Source organism: Aedes aegypti, chromosome 2 (assembly GCF_002204515.2).
Source record: "Aedes aegypti strain LVP_AGWG chromosome 2, AaegL5.0 Primary Assembly, whole genome shotgun sequence".
NCBI classification, from domain to species: domain Eukaryota; kingdom Metazoa; phylum Arthropoda; class Insecta; order Diptera; family Culicidae; genus Aedes; species Aedes aegypti.
The window spans coordinates 398,757,805-398,776,719 of record NC_035108.1 but is presented as its reverse complement, the minus strand read 5'-3'; the positions used below and the strand labels follow the sequence as shown (position 1 = coordinate 398,776,719).

At 37.4% G+C, this 18,915-nt stretch overlaps 2 protein-coding genes across 2 annotated transcripts; one reads left to right on the top strand and one right to left on the bottom strand.

The window, feature by feature from the left end:
* Nucleotides 1-8,186: 8,186 nt before the first annotated feature.
* On the bottom strand, nt 8,187-9,679 carry LOC5568620. Its single transcript, XM_001652404.2, has 2 exons — nt 8,888-9,679; nt 8,187-8,826 (listed from the first exon to the last, which is right to left on the bottom strand). Exons 1-2 carry the CDS (start codon nt 9,282-9,284, stop codon nt 8,411-8,413), a joined length of 813 nt encoding a protein of 270 aa, XP_001652454.1. The 5' UTR covers nt 9,285-9,679; the 3' UTR covers nt 8,187-8,410.
* A 4,785-nt stretch (nt 9,680-14,464) lies between these two features.
* Nucleotides 14,465-18,661, top strand: LOC5568621. Its single transcript, XM_021847055.1, has 3 exons — nt 14,465-14,755; nt 17,795-18,041; nt 18,098-18,661. Exons 1-3 carry the CDS (start codon nt 14,603-14,605, stop codon nt 18,517-18,519), a joined length of 822 nt encoding a protein of 273 aa, XP_021702747.1. The 5' UTR covers nt 14,465-14,602; the 3' UTR covers nt 18,520-18,661.
* The last annotated feature ends 254 nt before the right edge of the window (nt 18,662-18,915 follow it).

The following is an 18,915-nucleotide window of genomic DNA, read 5'->3' as shown; positions in this document are numbered from 1 at the left end:
ACTGTAATGCCGTGTTCAGTGTCGTGTACTAGACTCGACTTTGAAAAATATCCAAACTTTTTTGCCTTGAAGAAAACCAGCTCTTTCAGCAAGACCGAGCTGAGGGTCGTGGGTTCGAATCCCACCGGTCGAGGATCTTTTCGGGTTGAAAATTTTCTCGACTTCCCAGGGCATAGAGTATCTTCGTACCTGCCACACGATATACACATGCAAAAATGGTCAATTGGCATAGAAAGCTCTCAGTTAATAACTGTGGAAGTGCACATAAGAACACTAAGCTGAGAAGCAGGCTTTGTCCCAGTTGGGACGTAACGCCAGAAAGAAGAAGAAGAACAGGAAGTCTTTCAGACCTGGAGTTCTGATAATTAATCTGAAGTGTACGATTTGACAGATAACTTTGAATTATTTTAACAATGTATGTTGGAAAATTAAAGTTTTTTAAATTCACGATCAAGCGTTTATGCCAAAAACGGATGCTTTTTGTATGTATAGAAGAGCAAGACCAGTAGAATAGCCGAACGAGTCAAATTTGTTACACGTAAAAGTGGTCGAATGTCCATGGCGGAATCCGAACTGTTCATTGGCAAAAATTGAATTTTCATTGATGTGGATCATCATTCTTCTAAAAATTTACTGATCAAGGAAAGCAAATTGATTGGACAATAACTAGAAGCTTCTGCAGGATTTTGTCTGGTTTTAAAATTGGTACAACCTTAGCATTTTTCCATTTGTCAGGAAAATATGCTAATTGAAAACATTTGTTATATATATCAACTAAGAATGATAAGCTACTTTCTGGAAGTTTCTTGATGAGGATGTAGAAAATACCATCATCGCCAGGAGCTTTCATATTTTTGATTTTTTTTAAATAATAGTTCTTACTTCTTCCAAATCAGTCTCCCAGGAATTTTCGAAAACATTCTCTGCCCATAATCGCATAACAGTCCCATGTCGATCTTTGACCGATTTGCGTTTTTTGCATAAATCAACTCAACATCGTCCGAAGCTCTATAAAAACTGCTAAAAAAGTAGCCTTTGTTCCTAACTTGTACAAAAACAAACCCCACTTGTGTTGTCCCATCTTGAAAATATTCGCATAACAGTCACATCAAAGTCCGTATAGCGGTCGGGCTCAGAATGGGTACCACTTCTAGTACTACATTCGGTTTCTCGGTAATACTAGTTATACACTGATGTGTAGCGAAGTAAAGGGACATCAATTATACAGTGAAACCTTCATGATTCGATGCTCTATGTTTTAATATCGACTCATGGAACCATACTAGAAACAAAATTTGAGGGTAACTATGATGATTCGCTCAAACAGCTTTCCAAAGCATTTCTGTTCCATGAGTCGATGATGCCTTCAGATATCGACTCATGTAGGTTTGACTGTATTTAAAACATACTTGCTTACGGCATTGTAAATGTCATGTATTAACGTTGTTTCGAAAATATTTTTAAATTAGTGGATGTCACACATAATTATGTATTTTCAATTATGATGCATAATTGATATTCATTTTAGATAAGGCTTATACAAATATTAATTTTCTTTTATGTCCGTAACCATCTGGGTGGTACGAGGAGGATAACAATAAATTAGGACAAAAAAAAATAGTTCATTCTACAATTTTTATTCAAATTTTGTATACCTACTTGAAACGATTCTTTGCTGGTGCTCAGGAATATTGAACTAAAACTTATTTTTGCGTTTTTCGATAACTGGTAAAACTGCCTCAAGGAGTACTTGCTTGGAAGTGTGGAAAATAAAAACTTGTCAACGCGAAAGCAAGATTTCCATATAAAAACCATCAGCGATTATCGTCTTCTTCATCTGCTTATTTGGAAAATACAGAAAGACTTTAGCTCGGCATGATACCACGAGCTAGTATGTATTTTAGATTTACGGTCAAGGCTTACGAAGTTGCCTGAAACATTTGTTTCTTTCATTCTGGATCTCCTATATAACAGATTGAGAAGTTTCGTCCTGAATCAGTTGCCAAGGGCTGAAAATCTCCCTAATAAAGATAACTAACTAACTGAATCAGTTGTTCTGGAACATCTCGAATCATTTACATCGGATTCCATTTCCGCATCATCCAAAAGATGATCTTCTGGATCTCTCATGACTGGGACTCATGACTGTAAGCGCATTCCACATCATGACGTGTGTTTTGAGAAATCATTCAATCCGATGTTTTTTATATGGTGCTTCATCCATGGTCATACAGTAAACTATCCATAACTCGCTATTCCGTATCTCGATATCGAGTTATAGAATGTGTAGTAAATGTGGGTTTTCATGGATACCTTGATGGTCCCTTGAACGAAAGTTACCCTGATTGTGTGTTTTTAACACGATATTTCCCTAATTCGATAGTCGCCTTAATATCGAGTTACAGAGAGTTGACTGTACTGTAATAACTTTTTTTTATGGTCAAAGAACATAAATAGCAAATGAAACAACCAGTGCGTTAATGACATTGAGTGTTTTAGTAGCTGTCGAACGAGTCGATGAGTATAATGGGACTGGTATGCAATTATATTGATATATTATATTGTATATAATCGCATAACAGTCTCGCTACGTTTTTTGTGCATTTTTATGCAAATTTTCAACTTGAATTCAAAAGAAATTTATTAGGTATGTTCGTGTACTCAACAAATAGTGATATGTAGTAATATAACACATTTTAGGCCGAATAGAGACTCAAAATGGAGCGAAATTGTTTCCATATTTCAATCGTCTTTTTCTCAGTTTGTCGTTTTCCAACATGGGACTGTTGTGCAAAGAGGGGCAGTTCTCTTGTTTGAGAATGTTTTCGAAGTCCTGGGTAACTTGATTTTCTATTGGAGTAGCAAGTCCTAAATTAATAAAGTGTGCGCTTTCAAACTGCATAGCAAGTTTTAGAGCTTTTTCGCAATTAGTTAGTAACAATTTGTTTTCGTCACTCAATGACGGTATTGGCTTCTGATGTTTTTCCAGTAGTTTAGATAATTTCCAAAAGGGCTTAGAGCCAGGGTCTAATTTAGAAACCTCATTTTCAAAATTTTTGTTTCTTAATTGTGCAAAATGTTTCCTAATTTCTTTCTGCAAATCCTGCCATATAATTTTCATATCAGGATCGCGAGTGCATTGAAATTGTCTTCTCCTCACGTCTTTAAGACGGATCAAAAGTTTAAGATCATCGTCTATAATCACGGATTCAATTTTAATTCATATTTTGGAATTGCAATGCTCCTGGCTTTAACAATAGAATTTGTCAAAGTTTCAAGAGCATTGTCAATATCAAGTTTCGTTTGTAGAGAAATGTTAACATCAAGATCAGAGTTATATATGTTTCATATACATTCCAGTCGGTTCGAAAATATTTGAAAGTTGAGCTGATAGGATTGAGAATCGCTTCATGGGACATTTGAAATGTAACAGGGACATGATCAGAATCAAAATCAGCATGACTAACTAATTGGCTACAAAGATGACTAGAGTCGGTTAAGACCAAATCAATCTCAGTGTTACAACCTCAATTGTAAGACCGTGTTCAGTATCGTGTACTAGACTTGACGAAGAAACAACTCGGAAAGTAATTCTAGAAAAAAAAACTATGTCAAAAGTGAATATGAGAACGAATTTCATAAAAATTGTTCATACTGGTGCAGTTGATAAAAAGAGATAAATAAATATAATTCCTAACAAAACACAATTCAGGCAAGATTTCTTAGGGTTTTTGTAATAAAAGCCAGGAAGCAGTTGAATTATATTTGTTTCAAGCAAAATCAAACACAGTTTGTAAAGAGACAAGGAGACGGCATATTTCTAAATACAGTTAAACATAGCTCGATAGTGACTCGTGAAACTATACTTGAAACAAAAACAAAAACCATGGTTAGTATGATGCTCCCTTCAACAGCTTTCCAAAGAATATCTGTTCCATAGGGGGGCAACGTGGCGTAGTTGATTACACGTTAGCTTTATAAGCGGAACGTCCAACATCACGGCCGTCTGAAAGCAGACTGATATCTTCACCCTCCTCTGAGCAAACGCTCAACCAAAGACACATTAAAGACCACCATGCCCCTTGCAGTTTCCCAAAATTTTATGGCTCATAAGGTAATCTAGAATGCCGTGCAAAGTGTACTGCGATCTATCAAACTTGGGTACCTTTTGCACTACCGAGGGACCAAATGCAGTATTAGAAGTGGTACCAAATCTGAGCCCGAGTGGGACGGACCTGGCTCAAATGCACCCGAATTAACATGGCATTCGACAAAAACGGCTATGAACAAATGGACCTCTCTTGGACTGAGAAAAGCATCCCTGCGTGCTCTTCGATCTACCTGCGACAAGTAGAGAGCGCAAAGAGACAGCGTAGCATCAGATTCAAAAATAGAATAGAATGAATTCAGGCGTTGTGCTAGAGTACAACAGTCGAATTGATCCTCGCTCTAGTGATGCCCAATGGCGAAATGAGCCACAAATTAGAATATAAGTAAATTGAGAATAAAAAAATAGTACAACATTTTTGAATACAACTTAAAAAAAAATCTGTTCCATAACTCAATGTTTCCATGAGTCGATGATCCCTTAAATATTAACTGTAAGTTTGACTGTAGTTAAGACTCTTCAGTATTTACTTATGGAAATTTCATGCTGAATAGCGCCGTTTGGTGGGATAATTTCGAATCAAATGGATTATTACATGTTAAACATACTTTAGCCTTAAACAGAATAAACAACTTCGTTGGAGACGTCATTTTCATGATTATGCAATGACGATCCTAGATATTTGGATTGAAAATATAGCACACACAGTAGCACCATCTAGTGGAAGAATTCCGAACCAAGCGTGGCCCTTCACAAGTTTTCACTTGATTTACTGACCGAAAACTTCATCTTTCGATGTATTCGGGATCCTCAGATATCAGCAATCATAAATATGATTGCTCACTAGCGCCATCTGTTGGATGAATTCTAAAATTTGAGGTCCTTCGCTGTATGGGAGATGGTCCTTCCTTCCGAGTATTTGGTGGCTTGGAGTAGTAGTTCCTTTGGGTGGCTGAAGTGGACAAATCGGCGGTTGAGTTGGGCCGTCGGCAGACCTTCAGTGGGATTTCTCCTTTAAGGTGAACATGAATCGAAGCCAAACCTAAAATTTTCAAGTGCACAAATCTTCAGAACCACACATATGTTTAAGCTGAAAACTTAATCGATTGGTCACTAGCTGGTGGTGACCAATCGATCAAGTTTTCAGCTCAAACGGGTGTTCGGTTCTCCAGATTTGTGCTCTTGAAAATTTGAGGTTTGGCTTCGATATATCTTCACCTTAAGCTAAGCATGCTGTTTCGCTCAAAAAAAGTAAAGAAATTTCTTGACTGAATGGGTCAAGAAATTTCCTACAGAGAGCCCCCTTTGAAGTGACATTTCTTCTCAACTGCGTACTGCGATCAGAAAAATGAGATTTTCTTGACCATTTCTTGGAAGAAATTTCCACGCATCGAGATAGGCGATTCCTTTTCTTGTCAGTAGCAAACCAGCCTTTAGGGGTTTGTCCGTTCAACACACTCAATTTACTTTCACAATTTATTTACAATAGCCCATTACATATTCAACGTAAACACTTTATTGAACAAACTACATTTATTCTACTAACAACTAAGGTACAATATTTCGGGATTCAATTTCATGGGTTTCTCGGTTTCGCCTGAGCCTTTTGCCGACGTATTTCACACTGATGATAGGTGGGTGACGAAGTAATTCGTTCAAAGGTCGGTTATGCTACACCGGGGGGTTCTTCAAAGGGATTCCCGATCGTTGTGATACTCGAACATTCGCATTCAAGCTTTCATCTAATGAACAACTTCCCAGTAAACACAAACTCGTATACGATAGCGCATAAGAGTACAAAAGTGGAGGTGATATACGTACATGCGCCATTAGGCTGCATGCAAAATGTACGTATATCGCCTCCACATTTGTACTCTTTTATCCTATCATATACGATTGTGTGTTTACTGGGTTTGCCGAAGATGTAATATTTCTTAGTAACGAGGATATCTCAGGATCATTGTTTAGGAATCAGAATCCAAAAATATATGCGTTCGAAAATTGCATGATCACTAGCACCGTTTTGTGGAAGAATTTCGAATCAAACGGCACATCATATGATTAGTCCTTGATCTACTAAACAGCTTTGCCAAAGACACCATCTGTTTGGGAGCTGGTCCTTTTCCTTCCAAGTGAGTGGACTGTATTAGGGCTTGCGAGTTAACCGGTGAGAATTCCTGGGCGGATAAGTTCTTCGGTGGATTGGGTACTTGTCTTCCAATACTCTCGGTTAATCACTTGGGACACTTCAAATTACGCACATAAACACACTATTTATTCCACAAAAGTTCGTTATACAATAATCAGTACATGTATTAGACAAAACACATTTATTCTAGGACACACACTACATTTATCTATTCCGCGTCAATTATTTAAAATGATTATTATTAGCTACGAGTCGTAGCCTACGACCGAGCTGGGTGCCGACGGTGGGAAAACTATATCTCTTTCAAACTACGTTACACAAAACTATGGAGACACGAAGTAATTACGTTGTTACGTTATCGTTACATGCTTCGTTCGGGAGCAATCTCTCGCTCTTATGACGAGTCGTGTAATTCGGCTAAGCGAACAACTTATGTTGCAACGAGGGGGCCGTCAATGCGTTGGGTGATTATTCCGAGTTGCAAACACCATCTTTCTATAATATCGCTATCCTGAGATTGCCGCGATCAATATACAACTGGTGCCAACTGGTGGTAGAATTCCGAAACAAGCAGCCTATCACATGTTAGCCCTTGACCTACTGAACAACTTAGCCGAAGACACCATCTTGTTAAAAACATAGATCCTGAGATATTCGTGTTCGAGATGTTGCATAGCGAAATGTCCACTTCGTCGGTTCCCCCGGGGCACAATCCGATGGCTACTGGAAGGTGAGGATGTTTTCAAAGTTTCATTTGTCCACAGACCAATTGGTACCGTTGAACTAAAGAAATTTGCCGAAGACATCAATATTCTATCTTGTTTAGCTATAGATTGACAATCAAAATTGCTCCGCGTGTACTCAGTATACGATGCGACTGCTGGTGTAACTTTTTTTTGAGCGACTGACGGAAGGTTAACGGTAATCAAAACACTGATCAATGTGACCTCGGATTACGGTATAATGAAATGGGGAGAAGCCGAAGCAGAGCCGAGGACGTCCGTGTAGCTCCGGTGATTCTTTCAGTGACAGAAAGCTTCCCAAGATCTATCCTGAGGTTCGTAGACTAACTAGAATACAAAGAGAGAGCTAGACAGCATTAAAAAAGGGGTGATTCATAGAGCCTAATTCTCTTTGGTATAGGCCTTTTCACATGACGTTTCAAATCAGCTGATCAGCTCTTTGACTGTTCTTCTATGAAAATGACAGGCCCGTGTTAGCACCGGTCCTCCACCGATGTAAACAATTGCATAGACGGACCTGTCACATGAAAAGACCTATAGGTTCAGATTTCCAGGGTAGGTAATAGTTAGAAGCGTTTTGTTTTGTAGTTTTGTATATTTTCGTTTTGTTTGCAAAAAAAAAAACGTTTGTAGATAGGTTCTTCTCTTCTTCTTCTTTCTGGCGTTTCGTCCCAATTGGGACAGAGCCTGCTTCTCAGCTTAGTGTTCTTATGAGCACTTCCACAGTTATTAACTGAGAGCTTATTGTGCCAATGACCATTTTTGCATGCGTATATCGTGTGGCAGGTACGAAGATACTCTATGCCCTGGGAATCGAGAAAATTTCCTTTACGAAAAGATCCTCGACCAGCGGGATTCGAACCCACGACCCTCAGCATGGTCATGCTGAATAGCTGCGCGTTTACCGCTACGGCTATCTGGGCCCCTCACAGATAGGTATTTCCGTTGATAATTTTTGTTTTTGCAAAAATGTATTTTATTCATACAACTTTACCGAAGACAACCTATTTGAAAGTCATCGATTGAGAAAGTTCCAATTTACAGCACAACTAGTATAGCGGACTCACGAACATTTTTCTGACCATTCGATGAAACAATATGTTTCAATGCGTTACTGTTCAAATGTCCACGATTTTAAGCATTATTGACGTCTTTGTGAGACGTTTTGACATAGTTAAAACGAAACTTTTCACTCTTCTACGAGGTTAATTAATTATATTTCAAAATTTTGAAAAATAAAGCGCTTTTGCTAATGCATGTGATATTCGGAATCAAACCACACTCTACCTTCTTAGTGACCTTCCCCTTATACTTGCAGGCATGCCTAGCCAAATCGAAACTGATTGCTTTTCTTGTTGTAGGTAGTTGATTTGATTATTCACTTGTCCAGTTATATTTCATGCACTTCCCTCATTCGGAAATCCTTATGTCCAATTTCCCAATGATGCTCGTCTGATCGTAGTCCAGAATATCGTTTCCGGTATGCGTTAGTTCCAGTATCTTGAGCTTGTCGATGATAGACTTCACCTGGAAAGCGATTCCATCCGAATAGTCTTCGGCTGATGTGATCGAACTGACGTAGGATTTTAGGGTCGGATTGGCTTCGAAGTATTTCTTCACTCGTTCCAAAAGATTGTCCGGCCCAGCAGCGTTGTCCACTTGCAGGAAAAGGTAGTTTGATACAAGTCCCTCGGAACAGCGGTTCGCGAGGCCGGCGATGACGCGTTCGAGGAGCTCGATTTCTGCATTTGGATTGGACTCGTGAACAGTGGAAGGTACAACCGGCTCTGGACAGGCACAACGTCCCATAGGTTTGATAATGTAGTCTGAGGAAATAAGGTTTTGAGAAATTTGTACGATTAATAAATATTATTACTTATAACTCACCGTTAACAACGATCTTCCTCGGTTTATGCCGCTGAGTTGTCTTTCCGTTATCAGTAATCGCTATGTATTCCAAAACATCACCTTTCTTGACTATTACGTTATCATCTTGGAGGAAGTATTTGCCATGCGTAGCTTGGGTAGTGTTTTTGCATAGACTGCAAACAAGCCGTTCGTTACTTCTGCCACTCGGATTGATGTACAATTCCACTCCGAACATCTTCATCTCCGGTTTGTGTGCCGTCCATAGTCTCAATCCTTGCGGGTCCAGCACTTCGAAATCGACCTTACATATGCTATGACCCTTGTTGTTCTTACTACGGAACCAATCCAGAAAACCTGCATGAGCTACCGCTATGTACAATGCGAGAACAACCCAAAATACACCTCTTCGCGCCATCTTCACTCAACAGATTTAGCTTCAGTACTCGATGCCTTACCAAAACAGATTTACAATCACGCACGATCAGCATCCGAAACTGAACTGAGACATCGTTAACGAAGCTAATTTACTTTTGTTATTTTATTCGACTCTCGTGCTTCCATTAGCATCGTCAAAGCGAACAGACAGAGCATCGAAATCATATTGATATTGATTGGGACCTGCTAGGTCGTATAACTGGATGCGGTAGTTTTTTTTTCAGCAACCTTGACTGAGAACTACGACATCGTCAGTCGTCGGGGGAGATCTCCTTCCCAGAATGGACGAATGCATATGGTATTCTCGTAAGGTAAGAATTCAACAATAACAATTTCGAGACAGTAAATAATATGGCCAAGATTCGCTGCGGGCGGTCCAAACGAGTTACTGGGCTTTAAAAGTGTGATAGGGAGTTTTCACGAATTGCTACTTGGGCTACGTAGTTGTTTTTGATGATTGGGGTAGATGGGAGATCCCCATGATTTGCGTTTATTGACTTGCTAATGGGATTACTCATAGACGCACGACAGGGCAATAATTAAAAACGTGCGAAAACATGAGCACAATGAAAAGCGGCTTTCAATACGCGCCGCCGTATAAGGTTTATACTTACAGGAAGATTGAATTTAAATTTCTGAAGTTTCATTACGTAGTCATTCCTAAAAGTGGGGCGCTAATTGATGTCGCGTACGTGAAAACCGCGTAAATGGAGTATCTACTCGTAGCTTATGGAATTTCAGAAAGTTGTGGCAACAATCACCGTGTATCCACAACATATAACGCACATCATACAAGCCTGAGAGTTCACATTCCTAGAAATAAACGTACTCTAAATCGATAAATAACACTGCGAAACACGTTTTTGTCTCAAGCACCATAATACAGCTATTTACTAAATTTGGGATTGCTGTTTCCATTGTCATTTTCAAAAAATATTATAGCACGTCTATTTTTTGACTGTTTCAGCCAACTTGCATGCAAGTTTGACAGCTTGTATGGTGATTTATTCGCTTAATTTTCCACAGAACTCAAACAATACTTATTAACAAAGTCCATAATAAGGTGTGGCCCTTTTAGAATTGGAACAAACATCTTCGGTTCTTACAACGACTCTAGTGGCCCAATTTAGAAGCTGAACCGTTCATGTGTGGTCAAAAACAATAATAATATCTCATGATTTTTTTCGCAGCTTGATTCGACGCACTTTTGAGGAATTCAACATGGAAATAATTGCGCACAAAAATTAAAAAAACCGTCTTGATCAGGAATAGAAATTGCAAAAGTTTTAAGTTTTTGAATAATACTGTGTGGCTCGTACTGAATAAGTACGAAGTAACTATTTTGGCAGATCGCAAGCCACAAATGAAGCGTCGGGCAGTTACTGTGCACCGTCAGCTGTGGATTAAAATCAGGACCATAGATTCAAATCCAAACATTTTAGACCGCGATTTCGCCAAAACCGAACTTTTTGCCGTGCAGTACCATACAATGGATTCGTCTTCGGATATTGAAGCCTCCGATCATACCCTGTCGGCAGACAACCAAATAGGTAACAAAATTAGAGAAATGTGGCCAAATTCCATACCATGAAGTTGTTTGATCAAGTGTGGACGGAATTTAAGGATTTTTCCATGTTCGGTGATACCCTCCTAACTGACCCCAACTCAGCCCAATTAAGAGATTTTGGGCTATTATGAAGCGGAAGCTAAGAGTAAATCAAAGTATCGCCAAAACATCGACAAACTGTAAACTAAAAGAGATGAACTTGTCAAAAATATGGATAAAATAGTGTGTGCAAAATAATTAACCGTATTGCGGGAAAAGTCCAACAATTTCTTATAAAATAGGATGAACATTTTTTTCATTATTTTTCCTTCGAAGCTTACAGGCAATGCAACATTTGAATTGAAACAGATTTCATTGTTGTTGAATTATGTCCAAACTATACCAATTTGTGTATGTTTCAATTCTAAATGGGCCACACCTTACTTCCGATGCTCAAAAGTTATTTTTTGGTGGTTTAGGAAAGTATTGTCTGCCGCAAGATAAATTGCTGCAAAATTGCTCAGCCGTATTGTTCATATATTCCAGAAATTAAAATAAAGCGTTGGTGCACAGTAACTAATTTAGATTAATAAGTTTTACCTTCTTTCAAAGCTGTTCTATTGAGTTTGTGGTTTAGCGAATCACAGCTTTTAAACCATGCTGATTCGGTGGCTTTTTTCATACTGTTTTTTTTTTACTAGATTCCGACTTTTTTTTTATCTAAAGTCTATAATTGCAACGTCTTCTACTATCTCCATGAATCACTACAAGTAGTCGAATAAACTGATTTTTGAGTGCATCAAGGCCGGTCTTTGGAATTCGAACCAATACGGTACCACGGCAATCCAATGTATTGACTGATCTGCTGGATGTGTACACCGCGTGGCTGTAAAGTTTCCAAAAACGCGTATTTATCCCAAGTTCCACGCCCCGAATGCGAATTTAATCTCAAATAAGAATGTAGTAAAACCGCGGTTGTTCCTTTCCCCTAGGAAAGACCGCGTGTACTTTTGGGAAATTGCGCTAATAAATAAACATCGATCTTGACGTTCCTATGATTTGCTACGCTGCAAACTGAAAAGAACTCATGTTTGAAAGAAGGTTAAATTTTTAATATGTCAAATTAAGTGAACTAAGGGTCTAATAAAAACAATCAAATTTTTGTGTAGTGATTTTGAACAATAAGAAGTGTACAAGAAGAAAAGTACAAAATGAGTGCGCAGAACTAGGAACGCTGACATCCTTGAGAAGATTTAAAAATTTTCAATAAAAAACATTAATTACTTACTTCCCTTTAACATAAGATCGATAAGTGTGTTGTTACTGTGCGTACAAAAATTCTTTCTGCTATCGGAAGTTTTTAAAACTACCTAAAGTATCAAAACAGCACTTCTCATATCTACAAAACAGTACTTTAAAGTGCTACTTGTATCTATTGATCTAGTTTCGATACTTGTTTGGACCCGTGCCTTCTATTTTTCGTTGGACCCGTTAGCGAAAGCTAGCAATGGTAATCCTTCTTAGACACTGTTTTCAAAAAAAAAAAACTCTTAGAAGATCACTTCTTCGTAGGCGAGTCGTCGAGGCTCGTACCAGGCAGATAAACGGTAATGTTTTTCGTTCTTGGAATCCCCTTTTGCAGAATCTCCAACAATGCTCATTTTTCAGTTAAGGATCGCATGTTTAAGAATCATACCTATCAGGTCAATTATAATCATGCTCATTCGGAACCTAATTTTCTTCCTTCATCAACAGAAAGTCATCAGAAAATGTACCTACTTTCAGTAACATTTACTAATACAATTGTTATTGGATTACGTTTCTCTAACGAATCCAGATATTTATTTTTAATATTTCTAATTGAAATGCTCGTTTTTTTGAATGGTAAAGAGATCGATCTGTTTGATTTTTTAGCAGCTAATAACATACATATAGCAGTTATTACTGAAACGTATTTCAAACCACACTCAATAGGGATCCAAACTTTTTTGTTTATCATAATGATCAACTGGATGGATGGATCACCATTCATAGGCGTATGAAACATCAACTTTTTTCGTCACTTGAAACCAAAGTTTTTGAAACTTTGAGTGTTTCTGTTGAAACACAGCTTGGTGAATATACTTTCATAGCTGGCTATTTGCCTTTTTAATGCAATGGGTAGTAAGTTAATCAGCTTCAAACTGATTTGCAAAAATTTACTAGCAATTAGTCAAATTTTTTTTGTCATTGTTGACTTTAATGCTAAACATCGCATTGCAATATCAAAATGTGAAGCCCGTAATCACAAATGATGATCTTAAACTTCTGATTCGTCTGGAGGAGAAGCTAGTTTCAGTCCAATTGAAAATCAAGTTACTTAGGATTTCGAAAGCATTCTAAATCAAGAGAACGTTTTCAAAAATTCATGGGATTCTGATTTGGAAGAAGTGCAAATTATTTTTAAACAATTCAAAAATATGAATACCCCTGGCGGTGATGGAATTTTTTACATCCTCATCAAGAAACTTCAAGAGAGTAACTTATCATTCATGGTTAAAGCATTTAACAAATGTTCTCAGTTGGAAAAAGTCCGGTTTAAAAATTGTTACAACCTTAGCATTTTTCTACTTGTCAAAAAATAGAAAAATGCTAAGGTTGTAACAATTTTTAAACCAGACAAAAATCATGCAAAAACCTCCAGCCATCGTTCAATCAGCTTGCTTTCCTCCTTTTTTAAACGTAAACTTTTAGAAAAGGTCATTTTGAACGAAAATTTCAATTGGAATATTTCTCCTAATGCTTCTAAAGCTCCACTTATAACATTCACAAATAAACCAAAAGCTCCTCATTTGAAACCTTCTAGTAGACACGATGAGAGGGGTTCTAATAAATTGGTCAGATGAAGTTAAGTATCCAGGGCTCATGCTAGATAAAAATTTAACTTTCAAAAATCAGGGGCATTCATGCCAAATGTAACAAATATGTAAAATGTCTTTATTCACTTTCTAATAGAAAATCAAAAATGTGTCATAAGAACAAGCTTTTGATCATCAAACAAATTTTCAGACCAGCCCCATGTTGCATGCTGTAGTAAATAGGACTAGCTATTGTAATACCAGGAAGAAAGCTCTGCAGAGGATTCAAAATAAAATTTTGAAAATGATTCTGAAGCTCCCTCCCTGGTATAGTACTAATGAGTTACATAGAGTATCCAATGTTGAAACATTGGAACAAACGTGGAATAATATTAATAATAATTTTGGACAAAAATCTTCGCTATCTTCTATTGCCACGAAAAAATGTGTTACCTAGATATAGGTTAAGTAAGGTTATGTTAATTTAATGTAAAAACTATGAACTGCTACGGCAAATAAAATGTAATATGTTGTTAACAAAATGTGCTTAATTTAGTTTTACCAAATTAGGATGATAGTGTTTTCTAACACAGAACACATAGATATAAAAAATGAATTTTAATGTTTGGAATGATACTAATGAAGGAATTAAAAAAAATAATGTGTGAAATTATACTAGTAATAAAAAAAGAGCAAAGAACAAAACAAGCATTTACACATTAACAGTTATTGAAATTATATAGGTTTAATGTAAACACTATATCATCAGGCTCATTTTATTCTGTTCAGCTATCTGTTTTTCCCACATGCTTACGTGCTCTATCATAATTTTTTATAAATTCTATTTTCATTTCTCTCTATGTTTGGAATTCGAACCATTCCACCACATCAATCAGTTCAAATCAGTTCAAAACCATGTTCGTTGCGCGATTCGCCTTTTTCGCGTTCATAGCCGGTTGTTTGGTTGGATTCCTAGTCGCCGAAGATGTGGCACCGGTTCCCGAGTGGCTCGTTTTCTCCCGACAGACCAAGTTGAACATTCAAATTCTGGAACCCCGTGGGATACAGGTCTGGAAAATATTTGAGCTTTGGCGTTGAGCTGTATGTGAATCCCACCGAAGCTGATGATAGACCTTTGGCGTGTGGCCTTTGCCGTAATGTGAGTCATGCTGTTGATGGCAAGTTCTGGATTCAGGATAATCAGCTTCCGGTAAAACTGGGCGACACGATTAAGTATCGCACTGTCAAGATTAAGACTAATGAAGTCAAGTGGTCACCGTGGAAATATGTGTTCGTTGATGGTAAGTGGGAACTGAAAGAAATAGTAGAATTTAATAAAACATAAATTCTCTTTCAGAAAAATTATTTTTTGATTCGCAAAAGTATTGCGCATCGCACTGTGCACTCTCCGAAGAAATGGCAAAAGTGCGATACCTGGAACGGTACTTGGAGAATATGCTTGCAAACTGTGAATCAAGGCAAGTTTCGGAACTTTTATTCGTTCCTTTGGAGCAAGCTTCAGCATTGGTAGATAATGCCGAGCGATACATCAAAACCCGTTTATATTCGGTCGAAGTACTGAGACCCCTGGTTGAGGATGTCGGAAATTGCTTTACGGCCTCCGATGGAGTGGGCTTTAAAATGCGCACTGTTTTAGAAAAGCTCAAAGTTTTGGAAGCGGGTCGTGAACTGCTCGGTGTGGTGGACTTTGATGAGTATTTTACTGAACCGAGTCCCAGTCGTAAGGATGATACACACTATACGGCTGGGGGTGACTAGAGCATGTCATCAAACACGGGAAAACAAGTGAAAGCAAGTCGCGAAAAGGACACGTGTGTGTTTTTCTCATGGGAAAAGTCAAATATTAAGTTCGCTGGATCGCATGTTTAAGAATCATACCTATCAGGTCAATTATAATCATGCTCATTCGGAACCTAATTTTCTTCCTTCATCAACAGAAAGTCATCAGAAAATGTACCTACTTTCAGTAACATTTACTAATACAATTGTTATTGGATTACGTTTCTCTAACGAATCCAGATATTTATTTTTAATATTTCTAATTGAAATGCTCGTTTTTTTGAATGGTAAAGAGATCGATCTGTTTGATTTTTTAGCAGCTAATAACATACATATAGCAGTTATTACTGAAACGTATTTCAAACCACACTCAATAGGGATCCAAACTTTTTTGTTTATCATAATGATCAACTGGATGGATGGATCACCATTCATAGGCGTATGAAACATCAACTTTTTTCGTCACTTGAAACCAAAGTTTTTGAAACTTTGAGTGTTTCTGTTGAAACACAGCTTGGTGAATATACTTTCATAGCTGGCTATTTGCCTTTTTAATGCAATGGGTAGTAAGTTAATCAGCTTCAAACTGATTTGCAAAAATTTACTAGCAATTAGTCAATTTTTTTTGTCATTGTTGACTTTAATGCTAAACATCGCATTGCAATATCAAAATGTGAAGCCCGTAATCACAAATGATGATCTTAAACTTCTGATTCGTCTGGAGGAGAAGCTAGTTTCAGTCCAATTGAAAATCAAGTTACTTAGGATTTCGAAAGCATTCTAAATCAAGAGAACGTTTTCAAAAATTCATGGGATTCTGATTTGGAAGAAGTGCAAATTATTTTTAAACAATTCAAAAATATGAATACCCCTGGCGGTGATGGAATTTTTTACATCCTCATCAAGAAACTTCAAGAGAGTAACTTATCATTCATGGTTAAAGCATTTAACAAATGTTCTCAGTTGGAAAAAGTCCGGTTTAAAAATTGTTACAACCTTAGCATTTTTCTACTTGTCAAAAAATAGAAAAATGCTAAGGTTGTAACAATTTTTAAACCAGACAAAAATCATGCAAAAACCTCCAGCCATCGTTCAATCAGCTTGCTTTCCTCCTTTTTTAAACGTAAACTTTTAGAAAAGGTCATTTTGAACGAAAATTTCAATTGGAATATTTCTCCTAATGCTTCTAAAGCTCCACTTATAACATTCACAAATAAACCAAAAGCTCCTCATTTGAAACCTTCTAGTAGACACGATGAGAGGGGTTCTAATAAATTGGTCAGATGAAGTTAAGTATCCAGGGCTCATGCTAGATAAAAATTTAACTTTCAAAAATCAGGGGCATTCATGCCAAATGTAACAAATATGTAAAATGTCTTTATTCACTTTCTAATAGAAAATCAAAAATGTGTCATAAGAACAAGCTTTTGATCATCAAACAAATTTTCAGACCAGCCCCATGTTGCATGCTGTAGTAAATAGGACTAGCTATTGTAATACCAGGAAGAAAGCTCTGCAGAGGATTCAAAATAAAATTTTGAAAATGATTCTGAAGCTCCCTCCCTGGTATAGTACTAATGAGTTACATAGAGTATCCAATGTTGAAACATTGGAACAAACGTGGAATAATATTAATAATAATTTTGGACAAAAATCTTCGCTATCTTCTATTGCCACGAAAAAATGTGTTACCTAGATATAGGTTAAGTAAGGTTATGTTAATTTAATGTAAAAACTATGAACTGCTACGGCAAATAAAATGTAATATGTTGTTAACAAAATGTGCTTAATTTAGTTTTACCAAATTAGGATGATAGTGTTTTCTAACACAGAACACATAGATATAAAAAATGAATTTTAATGTTTGGAATGATACTAATGAAGGAATTAAAAAAAATAATGTGTGAAATTATACTAGTAATAAAAAAAGAGCAAAGAACAAAACAAGCATTTACACATTAACAGTTATTGAAATTATATAGGTTTAATATAAACACTATATCATCAGGCTCATTTTATTCTGTTCAGCTATCTGTTTTTCCCACATGCTTACGTGCTCTATCATAATTTTTTATAAATTCTATTTTCATTTCTCTCTATGTTTGGAATTCGAACCATTCCACCACATCAATCAGTTCAAATCAGTTCAAAACCATGTTCGTTGCGCGATTCGCCTTTTTCGCGTTCATAGCCGGTTGTTTGGTTGGATTCCTAGTCGCCGAAGATGTGGCACCGGTTCCCGAGTGGCTCGTTTTCTCCCGACAGACCAAGTTGAACATTCAAATTCTGGAACCCCGTGGGATACAGGTCTGGACCCAGTACAAATCGAAATATTTGAGCTTTGGCGTTGAGCTGTATGTGAATCCCACCGAAGCTGATGATAGACCTTTGGCGTGTGGCCTTTGCCGTAATGTGAGTCATGCTGTTGATGGCAAGTTCTGGATTCAGGATAATCAGCTTCCGGTAAAACTGGGCGACACGATTAAGTATCGCACTGTCAAGATTAAGACTAATGAAGTCAAGTGGTCACCGTGGAAATATGTGTTCGTTGATGGTAAGTGGGAACTGAAAGAAATAGTAGAATTTAATAAAACATAAATTCTCTTTCAGAAAAATTATTTTTTGATTCGCAAAAGTATTGCGCATCGCACTGTGCACTCTCCGAAGAAATGGCAAAAGTGCGATACCTGGAACGGTACTTGGAGAATATGCTTGCAAACTGTGAATCAAGGCAAGTTTCGGAACTTTTATTCGTTCCTTTGGAGCAAGCTTCAGCATTGGTAGATAATGCCGAGCGATACATCAAAACCCGTTTATATTCGGTCGAAGTACTGAGACCCCTGGTTGAGGATGTCGGAAATTGCTTTACGGCCTCCGATGGAGTGGGCTTTAAAATGCGCACTGTTTTAGAAAAGCTCAAAGTTTTGGAAGCGGGTCGTGAACTGCTCGGTGTGGTGGACTTTGATGAGTATTTTACTGAACCGAGTCCCAGTCGTAAGGATGATACACACTATACGGCTGGGGGTGACTAGAGCATGTCATCAAACACGGGAAAACAAGTGAAAGCAAGTCGCGAAAAGGACACGTGTGTGTTTTTCTCATGGGAAAAGTCAAATATTAAGTTCGCTGGATGAAATTTAAATTAAGTACAAACTCTTTCCGACTATAACGTGACTTGATTTTACCGCAATTCATTTTTACTCTGTTTTGAAGAACTTCCCATCGGCAGGATGATTCCTCTACCCTCATGTGATGAATTAGGACTGTGTTGGATTGTCGGGTTGCCAAAATAAATACTAAATTCCCCTTATTCAGGTGCAGTCATAGACATGTTGGGCATCTCAGAATCTTACTATTCGATGTCTAATACCGTAGCTACAGACACACAGACTTAACACTATCGATGCAAAAGAATAATTTAAAATTAT

What these genes read in the sequence shown, in the direction of transcription:
- LOC5568620 (XM_001652404.2), bottom strand. Translation starts at nt 9,284, where the DNA reads ATGGCGCGAAGAGGTGTATTTTGGGTTGTTCTCGCATTGTACATAGCG. An exon ending in GAGGAAGATCGTTGTTAACG is followed by an intron (nt 8,827 to 8,887) that starts GTGAGTTATAAG and finishes TTATTTCCTCAG; the next exon opens with ACTACATTATCAAACCTATG.
- LOC5568621 (XM_021847055.1), top strand. Translation starts at nt 14,603, where the DNA reads ATGTTCGTTGCGCGATTCGCCTTTTTCGCGTTCATAGCCGGTTGTTTG. An exon ending in TGGAACCCCGTGGGATACAG is followed by an intron (nt 14,756 to 17,794) that starts GTCTGGAAAATA and finishes CGTGGGATACAG; the next exon opens with GTCTGGACCCAGTACAAATC. An exon ending in GAAATATGTGTTCGTTGATG is followed by an intron (nt 18,042 to 18,097) that starts GTAAGTGGGAAC and finishes ATTCTCTTTCAG; the next exon opens with AAAAATTATTTTTTGATTCG.